The sequence below is a fragment of the Protopterus annectens genome, chromosome 12.part0 (genome assembly GCF_019279795.1).
Source record: "Protopterus annectens isolate FY-2018-M chromosome 12.part0, PAN1.0, whole genome shotgun sequence".
Lineage (NCBI taxonomy): Eukaryota > Metazoa > Chordata > Ceratodontiformes > Protopteridae > Protopterus > Protopterus annectens.
In genome coordinates, this window is record NC_056746.1 from 210,965,801 (window position 1) to 210,981,242 (window position 15,442).

Consider the following 15,442-nt stretch of genomic DNA (forward strand, 5'->3'; position numbering starts at 1 on the left):
GTAACATCTCTTGTTTATTGAAACTGAAGCATTTAAACAGATAATATGTTACTTGTTACATTCTCTAATCAATTTTATTAGAATGATTTTTAAACAAAATGCATTTATTTTTATTAATAATTAGAATACATTTCATTACATGTATGTATTACTGATTTTTTTAGTTTTATGAGTGAAAGTTGCTATTGCATAATAATGGGTACCTTTTATGTTTTAATTTAACTATGGGATGAATTTGAATATTTTGTTTACACTGTTACTTTAAAATAGGATCCACCAGTGGAGTTTTGATCTGACTAGTGGCTCTTGAGCATGTGATACTTTGTTCCTTGTATTTAAAAAGCTTTTCAAACACCTGTATATTTTCCTGTTCATTGTAATATTATTTCTGAAGAAGTTACCGCATTTGCGGTGACGAAAAGCACTTCAAGTTACAATATTAAATTATACCTTTTGCAAGTTTTCTACCTTGGACTTCAGGATTTGATTTTTTAAGTTTGTCTTGTGTTTTTACTTGGATACCAGTTTGTTTTGAGCTTTGTTAGTTTGCTACTAAACTTGAAAACATTTCACCCCACTGTTTTATACATGTTGTGTGCCACACTTTGCAATCTTAACATTCTGTCTAGGTTCACTTTATTGACAGACAACTAACTGAACAGCTGACATCTAGCTGATTCCATTAGACTCCAAATGGCATCCAAGAACCATACATCCTCTAGAAAATTCCTACCATGAAATATGCATTGATAATGTAGGACCCTTTTACTTTTAACCTGCAGCCACTGCCTAGTACTTTGACTGATAATGTTTGTCTATTTAGTATGCTGCTCTGTATAACTTAGGAGGTACAGAGGGTAAAGCCTTCCTAACGCATCCCTACTCAGGTGGACTAATCCAACCCTATCCTAGCCCTTGACCCTACATATTTCATTACTAAAACCCCTTTCTCTAATGGTTAAAGAGAGAGATTGGGATCAACCGATCACACACCTTCAACTCTTTTCACCTGGGGCAGTTGCCTCTCTCGCCTCACCCTAGCTACACTGTTCAAGACAAATGATGCTATTAGATGAGAGGACTGAGGAGGTTATGCCATTAATCAAGGAAAAAGAAGAGGACAGGACCAGAAACCTTGTGGACCTTTGGAGTGAAAGGTGAGTTTAATTGGATGTTTATATGATGTTCTTTAGCTGAGATAGTTGGAGAACCAGGTAAGAGTGGGAGACCCAAGGCCGAGAGTTTGACGGTTTTTAATATGATTTTGTAATTGACACTTTCAAAGGCATGCTTCAAGTTTATGAAAACAGAAATGCATTATAGTTTATTTTCAAGGAAAAGTAGATTTTATTAGTGAGTGTGTCTCTAACTGTGAGAGCGGTATCTAACTGCGAGAGCATTGTGGCCAGTTCTAAACTCATGTGGAATATCATTTAAGATACTGCATTTATTTATTAATGCGCTCAAGGATTTGGTTGAAAAGCTTTTTTTTCGAGTAATTTAGTCAAAGCATATAGAGAAGATATGGGCCTGTAGTCCTGTGGAAAAGTGGAAGAGGGAACCTTTGGTATGGAGACTATTAAAGCAAACTGAAGCTGAGAAGGGAGTACTAGGCTAAATATATGAATGAGAAAGTTTGAGATATAAGGAGAGGTGGGAAATATTGGGATGTATAGCAACAGGGTGAGTGATAGTTTTATTTTTTTTCTGGCAGCTTAGAAACCACTTTGAAGGAGGATGCTCAGAAGTAGAATGAAGGGGACATAGGGAAGGAATAAGCAAAAAAGGAAGCGGAAGCAAATGTGAGAAGAAGGTAATGGTGGTCTGTGTGATCAGATGGTAAACTTCAGTAGGTTGGGAGTCATACTGTTAGAAGGAATTTTAACCGAATAAGAACTGTTATTAAAGAATGTTAATTCTGTAATCCATTTACAGAATGATATTGGGTTGGTGGACATCGTTGATTGTTTCCTTTATAGGTAAAGAAATGTTGCTTCCTTTATGGCCACTTTACATTCTAGTCTCAACTTTTTAAAGACACTGTAATCAGTTTGAAGGTGGGAATATTTATATCTTTACAAAGCTTAGTCTCTCAAATGTAAACTGGCCTTTACCTCTGGTAATTCAGGGACAAGAATTTCCTTTAACTATTAGTTTAACAGTAGAAAATATATTTTCAATTATAGGGTTTAGGACAAAGTGGAAGATATGTACTGCTATGTCAGGGGAGGTAACTCCATAAACAAAAAATCAGTTTCTTTTGGAGCTCAGTGTGTAGAAGAGATTAATCAGTTTCTGGAAAAAGAGCTTGTTTGAAATGATTAAATTAGAAGGTTTGGGTATTCTGCAAGAAACTAAGGCTTGAATGGGGATATGAACACTTAATGCACTGGGTAGGTAAGGCACTTGTTTTGTTTTATGTGAGATGTTAGTGGTAAAGATATCTAATAGTAAATCTTTGTGTTAGGCTTTTTCCTGGTTAGGGGGGTGTCAAGTAAAAGATTATTTAAGGTAAGAAAATTATTGATTTGATTGTGATGATATGGGCAAGCGGCAGCATAGCCAGCTGGAGTTTTGTAAAGAAAGATATATCCTGTGAATATCAAACTGATTTATACAAGATGCTTGTGCTACAAATGTATTAGAACTGTATGCCATTTGTATGACAAACTGATTTTGTACAGATGCTTGTGCTGAAAATGTATTTGTGTGCTTTGCTTGTGTTGAAATATATCAACAGTGCACCCTGCTGACATGAAAAGGAATGTACATATATTATTGTAACTGAATAAAATGTATATGTTTTAATAGAGGAAACTGGCACAGCTGAGGTTAACCAGCTATCTTACTTTAAGAAAAATAAGGAAAATGTAAATGAGCTGTTAAATCATTAAAAGGTACCCTACAGTGATGAGTAGGAACAGAGATGCTGGGTCTGGGAAACAGCCTTTTCCCATTAGCTCAGTGATAAGAGGGGAGGCCTCAGGCATTGCCATAAATATTTGGATGTGTATTGTGGCCATCTGTGCTAAATTCCTGTCTCAGCTTCAAAGGCGAATACTGTGAGAACCTAGAGTCAGGTGACCAGATGAGGTCATTCTGCCAGCCCTCTTGGAAATTATATTTTAGATATTACAAAGAGAAATCTGGGTATTCTGTTTGAGAAGCCTGACTAGAAAGACCCTCACCCACAGCAGCTTGCCTTGCAGTAGTTAAGTAACTTAACTAGGGAACAGTAATTCTCTTAGATTCAGTCAGGAATATAGTGAAGCTTAGTTTAGATATTGTTTTTCTTTATTTTTCTGAGTCTGTCCATCAATGTTCTTTTCAATATTTCCTGTGATATGAACTCTGTGGTTTATTGTGAATATATAGTCAGTATTTTCATGTACCTTTACTATTTATTATTAAGTATATTCAAAACTTTAATTGTGACTGATCCCTGTAAAACGTATCTAACCTTGAAGAGTGCTTATATTTATTTGGTGACATTGTGTAGGCTACTCCAGAATTCCTAGCCATCCTGGTGAGCTACTACCATTTGTATTAGTATTAATATTACACATTATAATGGATACCCTTTTATGAGCTTTACAGTAACTGACTGGTGGCAGTGATAACTATCTTATAGTCTGGGCAAAGCTGGTAGAGTGGGTAATCTGTGCCAGCCTGTGTGTGTGTGTAAATTAAATATTAAAGAGTGTGTGTGTCAGCTACTTGGGACAGGGACATGAAACACAGAGTTTACAGAGAGGGTGCTGGAGGACTTGGCTTTGACACGCGGCTGATGACCTAACCCTACCAGTGGGTAGACTTATTGCAGACCTGGAGAGAGACAGATAAAAAGACATCTTGACCCCAGGCAGTGTGTTCCTTGTGTGGTCTTAAGGGAAACTGTACTTGATGCAGAGAGGTCTGCATCTTGAAATCTACCAATTTGTATTCCAAGGTATACATCCCTCTCTAGTGTCAGTGGTGGGGATTCAGGCTCCTTGATTACTGGCCCAGCATGGGGATGACACATATTGGTGGTCATCACATATTGGTAGTAGTGGTGGGCATCACAGTGATCAGTATATTTTTTGCATTTCAGCATACTTTCTTTGGTCTCATTCAGGCTTCTGGTTTATTTTACTCCTGTGGAACAACACACTTACTACGACTGCAGTACACATAATTTTGTACTTTAAATTGTATGTCCTGCTGAAAATTAGTTGTTTTGCTAGTGTTATGGTACTCACTAGTCTGATGTTTGTTTTATTTCAGCTGTTAACCTTTAGCTATTTAGCAACAATGTTGAAACACATTAAGTGTTCATATTGTATGGGGTTCAAAGATTACTACTGCAATGCGACTGCTCCTGGGACATTTGGAATTACTGACTTTTGCAGATGGAAAGATTCCAAAAAGCTAGTTTTATTTCTATAACCCTTTTCCTCCTGTATTATTAATTAAACTCTGATGTCCCCCCTCTCTCCCCTTAACCAGCATTTGGTCATTACTGATTTATTGATTTTTTTTTTTTAGTATTTAGTATTATGGTATAATTTACTTAGAATACTCTTGTGCTGACTAACCTTTCACAATTATTAATTATGATAAAATGTATTTTATAACTTATTGCATCTATTATCATGCTTCATTGATACTTACATAGAGTGTTTAGGTTAAAGTACTAAGATAAAACTGACATTAACTTAAAGTTACTGCTTAGTAGGAGCCAAGCTAACCAGGCATAGTGGATGTCCAAATGAGTAGCAGCACTACAACAGCAAGTAATTATTATGCTTTCTACGGTATTGAGTTAGAAACAACTTCTGCCAGTCTTCATACCTCTAGTATTTCTGTTTAATAGAGTATCTGGACCTCTAGCAAATGGAAAGAATGATTCTTTAGGCTCATAAAGTAGCCTCAACCTTTCCACCTAACTTCAAATTCAGTAAAGTCAGCAGACTGTATCAATGTTATGCAGATTTTGCATTCACAAGAATAAATAAATAAATACATACATACATACATACATACATACATACATACATACAGCTTATCCATTCTAGTCCATCTACAATTAAATATATCAAGACATCAGAGACTGATCAGTTACACTTAATGGTTTATTCAATATTTAACCAGCATGCAATTTACCTGTCTATCTCCTTTATTCCTTTTGCTCTTGATTTGTTGGACAACTTGTGAGAAAAATTCAGTCACATCAGATGGGAACATGCTAAACTCAAATTTCTCCAATAAAGGGACAAGCCAGCGGCACATAACTAGAAAAGGAAAATAGAGCAGTCAAGCTGTGCACTTATGGGATTATGCTATGGTTATAAAGGTCAGTTTTAGAAGGTGATAAAGCAGTCTGAAAGGTGCGTTAAGCCATTCTTACAGCTTCTACTTTAAAATCCCTTTATTAAATTATTATATAAGGCACACACTCGTATACATTAATATAAAAATATATTAAAATACTTTCATTTACATACATTCTACATTACACATGTGTTTTCTTTCTTTGTAGCAACTATCATTTAGTCCATTAGATAAATTGTTGAATTCCTGCCTTCCTTCAAACCTCACTCATTCCCTTGCATGTATTGTTCCCACAAATTCCATTTATTTCTATGCAGTTTGCTCCTTCCCCTTTCTAAAGATCTCATTTCCAGTACTTTTACCTTTCTTACACTATTGAGTATTTCAAATACAGCTGGCTGATTTCCATTTTCTAGTAATTGCTTTTTTGGCAGCCAATATAATTAAATTTATTAAGATCTTAATATGTCTAGGCAATTGAGATCTTGTGTTACATCTCAAAAGAATCCTTTATAGTTCACAGGTTCATAGGTAAGTACTTGGCTAGCTGCCTTTGCAGGCCATTATAGACATTGCCAATTTCCCCTTTCTGGTCAAAATAACCTATCCCATTTGCATTTAGATTGGCCTTACTCATCCTATAGGTTCATATGTTCATAGGTTCATAGATTAGTACTAGGCTAACTGCCATTGTGGGCCATTTTAAGCCTAGCCAGACTTCTTCATGGCCTTATCCCACTCTGTTACCCTTCCCTCTCTAGTTATTTGCTCCAAATACCTTGGTTCATTTGCCATATTTCACCAATAAATTTCAGCTCCTCTTTCGTATTTTATGTAACCCTAGTTGCATTCGTCCCTACTGGCAGAATCTCCTTTCTCCATGCCTGTGTTGGCTTAGATTTTAGAATACTTTCTACAGCTTTATAAATACAGTATTCTGTATGGTTCTTCTTCTTCTTCAGAATCTACATCCAAAATCTCACTCTCTCCTTATTTCACAAACTCCCCCCTACTTCATCATCATCTTCCCTTTGAATTATAACCTTATGACTGTGTTATGTATTGGAGGCTTAACTGAACTTTGACTTATAACAAAAACTCTTTATATATATGGTTTCACTTGAAATCATCGAATTAACAGTTTGTCGAGCCTGACATCATCGAGACGAAAACATCGCAAACTGACATCAACGAAAAGTTAATTCATCGAGTTGCATACCGTCGAGTGTAGAGTACAGAACTGGTTATATTGTTGTATTTCCCGGTACTTTTGAAATTCCCGCTATAGTGACACATTTAAAGGCTGTTGTTACTTTAAAAGCACAGATCTTAGCTAACCAACATGGCGGAGAACACAGCATTTTGCCCTGGAATAATAGGTACTCAAGCTTTGATCTCAAACAATTGTAAATAGTTTATACTGAAGAATCGGCGTGGTATTGGAGTCATTATGTTGATTTTATGTGCTACTTTTGTCTTCATTATCATGTTCTACATTACATTTAATTATATTTGGTGGAATACACGTGAAGTATGGAATTGTTATGGTGGCAAGAGTGCAACTACGGGTGAAGACAGTTATATGTGCACATGTTTACTGTTTTGTTATTACACGGGGTGTTGACAGGGTGTTGTGTGTTACCGCCATCGCATATTTCGATGTTTTGATCCTGGCATTGTTGTGTGTGGCATTATTTGCAGTTTGTCATGTTTGAGCACTCGTTTTCGACGGTATGCAACTCGATTAATTAACTTTTCGTTGATGCCAGTTTGCGATGTTTTCGTCACGATGATGTCAGGCTCGACGAACTGGTAATTCGACTGTTTCAAGTGAAACCATATATACACACACACACATATATATATATATATATATATATATATATATATATATATATATATATATATGGATCTAGGACTATTGAATGGAAGTTCAATAGTCCAAATCCACAATAACCGAACGCACTTTAACGAAAGCGCTTTCACCAAAAAAGCACTTTTGTTAAAGTCCGTTCGAAAAAAAACCCAAAAACAATAAATCTTTTTTTATGCAGGGGGCAAACCCCCCTGCACCCCACCCCATGTGGGGAGCTGTGCTCCCCACCCTCCTACTTTTATAATCTCACTCCGAGGGCGCACTACAGTGGGGAAAAAGGAATTCTCCCTTAACTGCACCGTAGTTCGGCTGACACAACCAGCATACATAACCGAAAGTGCTGCCTTGATGAACAACACTTTTGGTTATGTATGTTCGTTGATTTCTGCTTCAGCAGAAAGTGCCGTAGAGGATCTGTACCCATATAGATAGATATATATATATATATATATATATATATATATATATATATATATATATATATATACACACATATATATATATATATATATATATATATATATATATATATATATATATATATATATATATATATATATATATATATATATATTTATACAGTGTGTGTGTGTGTGTGTGTGTGTACGAGCATTGGACCATTTTCTCAAAGGCCATTTGTGTTCAGTTTCATCAAAAAATCTTGTTACATCTCATGGTAGATAAATAAAATAAAAAGTAATCTTTTTGCTGGAAGCAAGAGCTCTACTTGCACCCTCTAAATGTATTCACTCTGAGACTGCACTACAAGCTTCCACAGGAATACCATCTACCCACACTATTACATGATCTCACCATAATAGATCGAATCATATTACAGTGTACCCCCACAGCCTCCCTGAATCCCCCAAATCAGTAAATATAACATGTCTGTATTCAGACAACAATTGCAGGTAGCAGGATGTATGCTTATGAGTGCATTGAAGAGACACATGCTACAAAAGAAAACAGTGATCGCATAAAAGACATTTAGCAGGAAAGGGTCCAACGGACTTTCATTTAATTGATTTATAGGCAGTCAAATGACTAGAATGATGCCATATATCTATCTATTGATCTATGTCATAACATTTGTCACAGCTGGAATGACCACAACACCTTCTCACTAAAAAAAAATCAAGAGGCTAAATAGTAAAATCTTCACAAAGCCATGTCCCTGTTATCAGTGTCATACAGGCTACTGAGAGGTGACCTCTGCTTTGTGTATAAAGTTTCAGCAGTCCCTGCCTTATCAAACCTATTACACATTTGCAAGTCCAAGCAGTATTATAAACACCTGCTCATGGGATCTGAATCTCTTTTACAAAATAAATAGAATATGTTGGAGGGATTGGTTTATATCCCAGAGAATACCACTTCTACGGAACAGTCTTCCACTGCACATAAAGCAAAGTTCTTCACTTAATGTATTCAAATGTAATTTGAATGAATGCAAAGGTAACCACAGAGTCACACCAGGTATAGCTCTCCTGTCCTTCATGGATAGGGGAAACATGTTAAAGTCAACATATTCTTGTTCAGCCCATCTCTAGGATATACATATACTGGTTAAGATATCAAAGCACATTTGACTGAAAAAAACTTGTTTGGGGTTGAAAATCACTGAAAGCACAAAATATTGAAAGCACATTTGAATGAATGCTCAAATGACTGAATGCTCATTATTATACTGTTTGTAAGTAGAAGTGTGTAGGAAAATGGGTGTCTTGACTAAAAAGGTCATAGTGATTGGAGTGTTCACAGGTTAAGGTTAGGTATGGGGATAAGACTTACTGCTTTGCAGTTTTGGTTTTGTGTATGTTCTGTGTCTTTTCACCTTGTGTAGTAGTACTGTTAGGGGAAGGATTTTTATATGTAGGGTTAGGGCTGGGCAGGACTAGCGTTAGGGTTAGGATTAGCACACGAGTAAGCTGAGCAGAAGGATTCACAAACCATAAAAAAAAAAAAAAAATTGCTAATTATATACACTATCTCTGAAAGCAGAGTACTGTGGGGGAATGGCAAATTCTATGATTTCTGCAGTCTCTTTCGCTCAAAAAAATAATGCTAGTACTTATCGATCAGCTGATTTTTGATGCACTATATGTGTCTTCTCTTTTCTTCAACTAAAGAGTTGATCAAACAATGGTAACCCATTTATTAACACACACACACACACACACACATATATATATATATATATATAGAGAGAGAGAGAGAGAGAGACAGATTTTTCTTTTTCTATACCTTTTTTGTGTGTCTTCAAAGAGTCTTCCCAATCTAGCCCTGTAAGATTTATGAGCCACATAGGAATCTTTCATTTTTTCTGATGCAGGTCACAATCTACAGCTGTCTGTGATACATCCATATGTCCTAACTCTTCTAGTTGGTGATCAGCAGGCTCCCTGTTAAAGCAGGGATTGCAGAACTGGGACAAGTGACACATGCTTTCACATCACTTCCTTCTTATACTATTTTGCACTGCTTTGTATGTCTTGAGTTCCTTAATCACCTGAAGCAGATGCATGTACCACCAATGTGCCACTAAGTGGTAGCCATAGTTAGCATCTACAGAATGGGAAAGACAATATTGGCCACCCACTCCCATGCCCTGGCTGGCTCTTCCAGCATTCAAACTCATTAGCCAAATCTGAAATGCCATTTCTATAAGCCACATTATAACATATGTGGATTCTATAGCAGAACAGCTATATGATATACTGAAAAATAAATAGTGAAATAAACACATTCATTCATTTTCCAATTATTTACTTAATCAAATTCAGAATTATAGGGAACAAAAGCCTATGATAGCAATCAGTTGGCTGAAATCAGACAAACTATTCTTAGATGGTATGCTAGCCCACTAAAGGATGCACATAAACAGAAATACACAATCAAAAAAAATACACACACACACACACACACACACACACACACACACACACACTCGCACGCACGCATGCACGCACACACACACACACACACACACACACACACACACACACACACACACACACACACACACAGACCCTCTCTTCTTCACGCACCATCCACAACTCACATCTACAGGCACTTTGGAAAACTTCCAGTTCAACATGGCTTATCTTTGGGATGTAGGAAGAACCCAGGCCACCTATAAAACACAGGTAAGATGTGCAGTCTCTGTTTAGATGACCACCTGCCTGAGAGTTAAAACAGAGAACAAATTACTGTCAGGGAGAAATCCTAAGCCCTTGAACACTGTGCTTCATTTGAAATGTACATATAAGAAATTAAAATACACACATGGTATGGTCAGCCTTACATTCCAAAGTAGAACACATGAAAACTATTTAAATTAAATAACTGACATCATGATGTGATCAAATTCAGAATTATAGGGAACAAAAGCCTATGATAGCAATAAGTTGGCTGAAATCAGACAAACTATTCTTAGATGGTATGCTAGCCCACTAAAGGATGCACATAAACAGAAATACACAATCAAAAAAAATACACACTCACACACACACACACACACACACACACACACACACACACACGCATGCCGCACACACACACACACACACACACACACATACATACACACACACACACACATAGACATACACACACACCCTCTCTTCTTCACGCACCATCCACAACTCACATCTACAGGCACTTTGGAAAACTTCCAGTTCAACATGGCTTATCTTTGGGATGTAGGAAGAACCCAGGCCACCTATAAAACACAGGTAAGATGTGCAGTCTCTGTTTAGATGACCACCTGCCTGAGAGTTAAAACAGAGAACAAATTACTGTCAGGGAGAAATCCTAAGCCCTTGAACACTGTGCTTCATTTGAAATGCACATATAAGAAATTAAAATACACACATGGTATGGTCAGCCTTACATTCCAAAGTAGAACACATGAAAATTATTTAAATTAAATAACTGACATCATGATGTGATCCCTTAAGTTTTGAATATATTTTATTAACAAATCAGATGCACAATAACAGATTAGAATATGTGTGCACCTGCTGGTATGTTAGCAACAGTACAGTTTTCAGGAATTTGTTGTAATCTTACAGGAGTTGATGTGGATACTGATGCTTAATGCAGCCTGTAAATAACTAATAGTTTGATGAGATTGTTATATAGTTAGCAAGAAGCAGATGGACAGTCCTCAGACAGCATGGCAGAATTTAACATTAGCCACTGCTAATGATGCATGAGGATAAAACAGGAATGTTGTTAACAAAAGACAACCTTACCTCACATTGAGAAAATGAGAGGCTTGCCAAAGAATAATGTTGTGTATTTAAATCCCCACCCTCATGCAGTAACCAGGAATGCACATGCAGGTGCACCGATGAAACTGCATGCATATATGATACAGAATTTGATTGCATATGATCTTTTTAAAAATCATTCTCATTTTGAAGAAGACTACAACATGGCAACACTCACAGAGTGCATATGGCAGCTAAAACTGCCTGTTTGAAATTAGACGGAACTATATCCACCATAAAACAGAGACTAAAAATAAAGGAAACAGGTCTAGTAATAGCACCAGCTGCCTTCCTGAGGAATGACGTATGGAATGTTTTTGACCTGGGCCTTTTTATACATTATACACACACACACACACACACACACACACACACACACACACACACACACACACACACACACACGCACACACACACACACACACACACACACACCCACGCCCACACACACACACACACACACACACACACACACACAAACAAACACATATGTGCACACATACACACACACAAGCACACACACACACTTCAGGAGTCATAAGTGATGACACACTGTTATTTGTTTATTTTTTTAAATGGGATTGTACTAAGTTGGTTAATCAATATCACCATGTTTGCTTTAAGGGTTATTAGTATGATTGCTCTGCAGTTACCAGTGGTGGGCTCAAGCCAGCTCAGTGGCATACATGATTAAAGCCCTGAGCATGGCCCAGGTGGCCTAAGATAGAATACTAACTTGGGCATCTGATGGCAGTGACAGGGAGGAATAGTGAGCCTATTCTGGGAGATGATAGTATCAGTGGATCATTCTTCAAGATCTGATAAAGGCCAGGACTTGGAATGATTACTGGATTGGGTTTGTCCTCCTCAGGTGATGCCTCAGTTGCCCAGTCTAGCTTATTACTGAGTCCAGCACATTGAGAGAGTAGGGACCAAGAAAGCCCCATCATGTGACAGAAATATGATGCTGCCAGCTACTGGCTCTGTTCTGCCTCCCTATCCACCATCTTGATTTCCATTTCCCTCCATACCTGTAATGGTCTCTGCTGGAAGGATGCTGACTGGCAGCTTGTAACACTCAACTTCCCTTCCTTTATCAAGGTGGTGCATGTGGGGATAGTACCTGGCATAGGGACTAGGACAGCAATACCTACAAGAACCCGTCAGCTGATGGTCAATGTGGGGTACCAGAAAGAACCAAAAAAATAGTAGTTCCATGTCCCAAGGCTCTGCTGCAGGTATTATTCTACTTTTATTTTTCACTCTTATTCCTACAGGTAACATGTGGAAATCTAAGAATGCAGATGACTATAGCTTTGAATCTAGTATTAGTTCTGCATGTAGCACTTCCATGAAGTACAGGAACAAAGCACCAGTTATGACCTAGATGACTTTGGATTCATTTGCAACTCTGGTGCGGAGAAACCAGTGAACAGCAATGGAAATGAGGGGGCTGATTGCTGTTTCAGCATTTTAGGGGAAAGGATGCTAAACTGATCCCTTTTGGAGGTGGGGTAAAGTGCAAGTAGTTCACAGGTGGCTGCTTGGGCCTATCAACTGTTGCACATTATTGTAGCTGAGTTCAGAGCATGTGCAGAAGGATGCATGCTACAAGGACTGATACTGTCTATCCCTGATTAGGTGACAAACACATCAGGTCCACATTAGGCAAGGGAATGGGATTAGGAAAAAAATGTGAATCATTGAATATGTAAATCCCTATCTGAGAATCAGATTGACCTAAAACCCCTTTATTGATCCTGCAATGACTGTTCTCAGTCTGTTTTAAGTTTTGTCTATCAAAGGTCTTGTGATAATCTGAGCAAGATGAAGCACCATACATGCTGTATAAGACATTTAAGTGAACATAGCTTCATAGGTTCATACTAGGCTATCTGCCCTAGGGCATTTATAAGCCTAGCCAGAGTGTGTTTGGCTTTCACCACCCATTTTAAATTAATTTTGCTATGCCCTTTTTCGAGGTTAGTATACTGTGCCTCTGTCTAACAGTGACACAGAAATGATACCCGGGGTAAACCTATGATCTCCCATCCACTCATCAGGATTCCTCTCGAAGAGAGTCAATGAGAGACTCTGCCTAACCTGGACTGGGATTTTATTCCAGAGTGAAGGAACCTCTGGGTTATGAATCTGTCCCTCCAGCATGTCCTATTTATTTCAGTGCTGAGGTTCAAGTCTCTCGAGCGCATAGCTCAATGGGATTTGGATTTTCTGAGGTGCAGCATGTCCATTAATTCCGGGTTGGACATGGCTTTATACGTCAGGCACAGATTGCCACTGAGCAGGCAATATGCCACTGAGTAAAGCTGGAGTTTCTTTAACCGGGCAGCATATGGCATCTGTTTGAGCCCTTTGATCCTCTTGGTGAGGTACTTTTGGGGTCTTTCCAGTTGCTGCAGGTGTCTGGTAAGGTACATCCCAAAAGGGGCATTGTACTCAATTATGGGCCTGATGAGGGATGAGGAAAGAGGCACGATGACCTCCCCTGATCTAGATGTGAATCCCTTCATGATTAGGTGGGCTATATAAAATGTTTTTCTAACCACTTTAGCCACGTGGTTGTCAGATGAGAGATTGCTATCAACTTAGGTCCCCAGGTCCCTAATTACTTCTTCTGTACTTAATGGATTACCACCTATGTGGTAATTTGTGGGCACTTTGTTTTTGCCAAAGGGGATGACTATACACTTTTTGGCGTTTAGCTTGAGGCCATGGCTCTGGCACCAGTTGTCTGTTTCTATGAGGCCCTTTTAGAGGATGCTTGTGTCAGCTGGAGAGTCGATTATGGCACCCAGTTTGCAGTCATCTGCGAACTTGGTCAGCCACAGTCCTTCCATGTTGGCCTGTACCTCCGAGAAATATATACCGAACAAGAGAGGTCCCAGGACTGAGCCTTGTGGGACACCACCTGTAACTGGTTTGGAGTCTGACATGGCTCCAGCAATTCTAACCATGTGGGTTCTGTCCTTGAGCCAGTTTGCAACCCATCTAGTGATATAGGGGTTTATATTTAAGCTGGTGAGCTTATCTATAATGCCCGAGTGGGGTATTGTATCGAAGGCTTTTGCGAGGTCCAGGTAGGCTGTGTGGACCACCTTCCCCTCGTCAATGGCCTTGGTGACTGTTTCAAAGAAATCAACCAGGTTTAAGAGGCAGGATCTGCCCTTAACAAAGCCGAACTGGGTAGGATCCAGTGTCTGTAGGTCCCCAATATCTTTATTTATGAGGTCCATGATGATCCGTTCCATAGCTTTGCAGACCAAGCTAGTCAGGCTTATGGAGTGATAGTTTCCAGGATCCGTTGAGGCACCACCTTTGTGGAGAAGGACCACTGTTGCTGTACACCACTCTTTGGGTACATATCCTGTAGTAAGGCTGAGATTGAACAGTAGTTTTATGTTTGGGTTTAGCTCTTCTTGGATTTCATGTAGGACGCAGCCCGGGACACCGTCTCGTCCCATTGATGCTGTGTTTTTTGCTTTGGAGAGGGCAGCTCTTGCCTGAGCATCTGAGATGTCAGGGGGGCAGCACTGTGCTGGGATTGATATTTGCCCTTTTGGTGGGGAGGGGGGGGAGAAGTTTGCGCTGAACTTGTCAGCTAGGATGTTGGCAATGTCTGTGGGTTCATTGTATTTTTTGTCATTTTGGACTAATTCTGAGCATATCTGGGAATTCCCACCCAGGTTCCTAACATAACTAAAGAAAGCCTTGTGATTATCCTTAGTGTCCTGTGCAATTTTTCTCTCAAAGCTGTCCTTAGACGATTTTATGAGTGCCCGTAGTTTTTTGCTAATACTGATCAGAGATGCCTTCCCTTTTTGGGATTTTGCTCTATCATGTAGTAGCTTCCTCCTTCTATTGTATAGTTTGTTTATGGCTGGGTTCCACCAGACAGGACGTCTGCCTTTGGAGGATTGGGTCTTGGTTTTATTAGGGATTTCATGATCCATGCATTCCT

At 38.6% G+C, this 15,442-nt stretch overlaps 1 protein-coding gene across 2 annotated transcripts in view; it reads right to left on the reverse strand.

Moving 5' to 3' along the window:
* LOC122816454 (cytochrome P450 3A9-like) overlaps positions 1–15,442 on the reverse strand; it is a 473,820-nt gene that overhangs the window by 340,888 nt on the left and 117,490 nt on the right. For both annotated transcript variants that reach the window (XM_044089262.1, XM_044089261.1), the window contains exon 8: positions 5,146–5,273. In XM_044089262.1, coding sequence (XP_043945197.1) covers positions 5,146–5,273 — 128 coding nt within the window. The remainder of the gene's footprint in view (positions 1–5,145; positions 5,274–15,442) is intronic.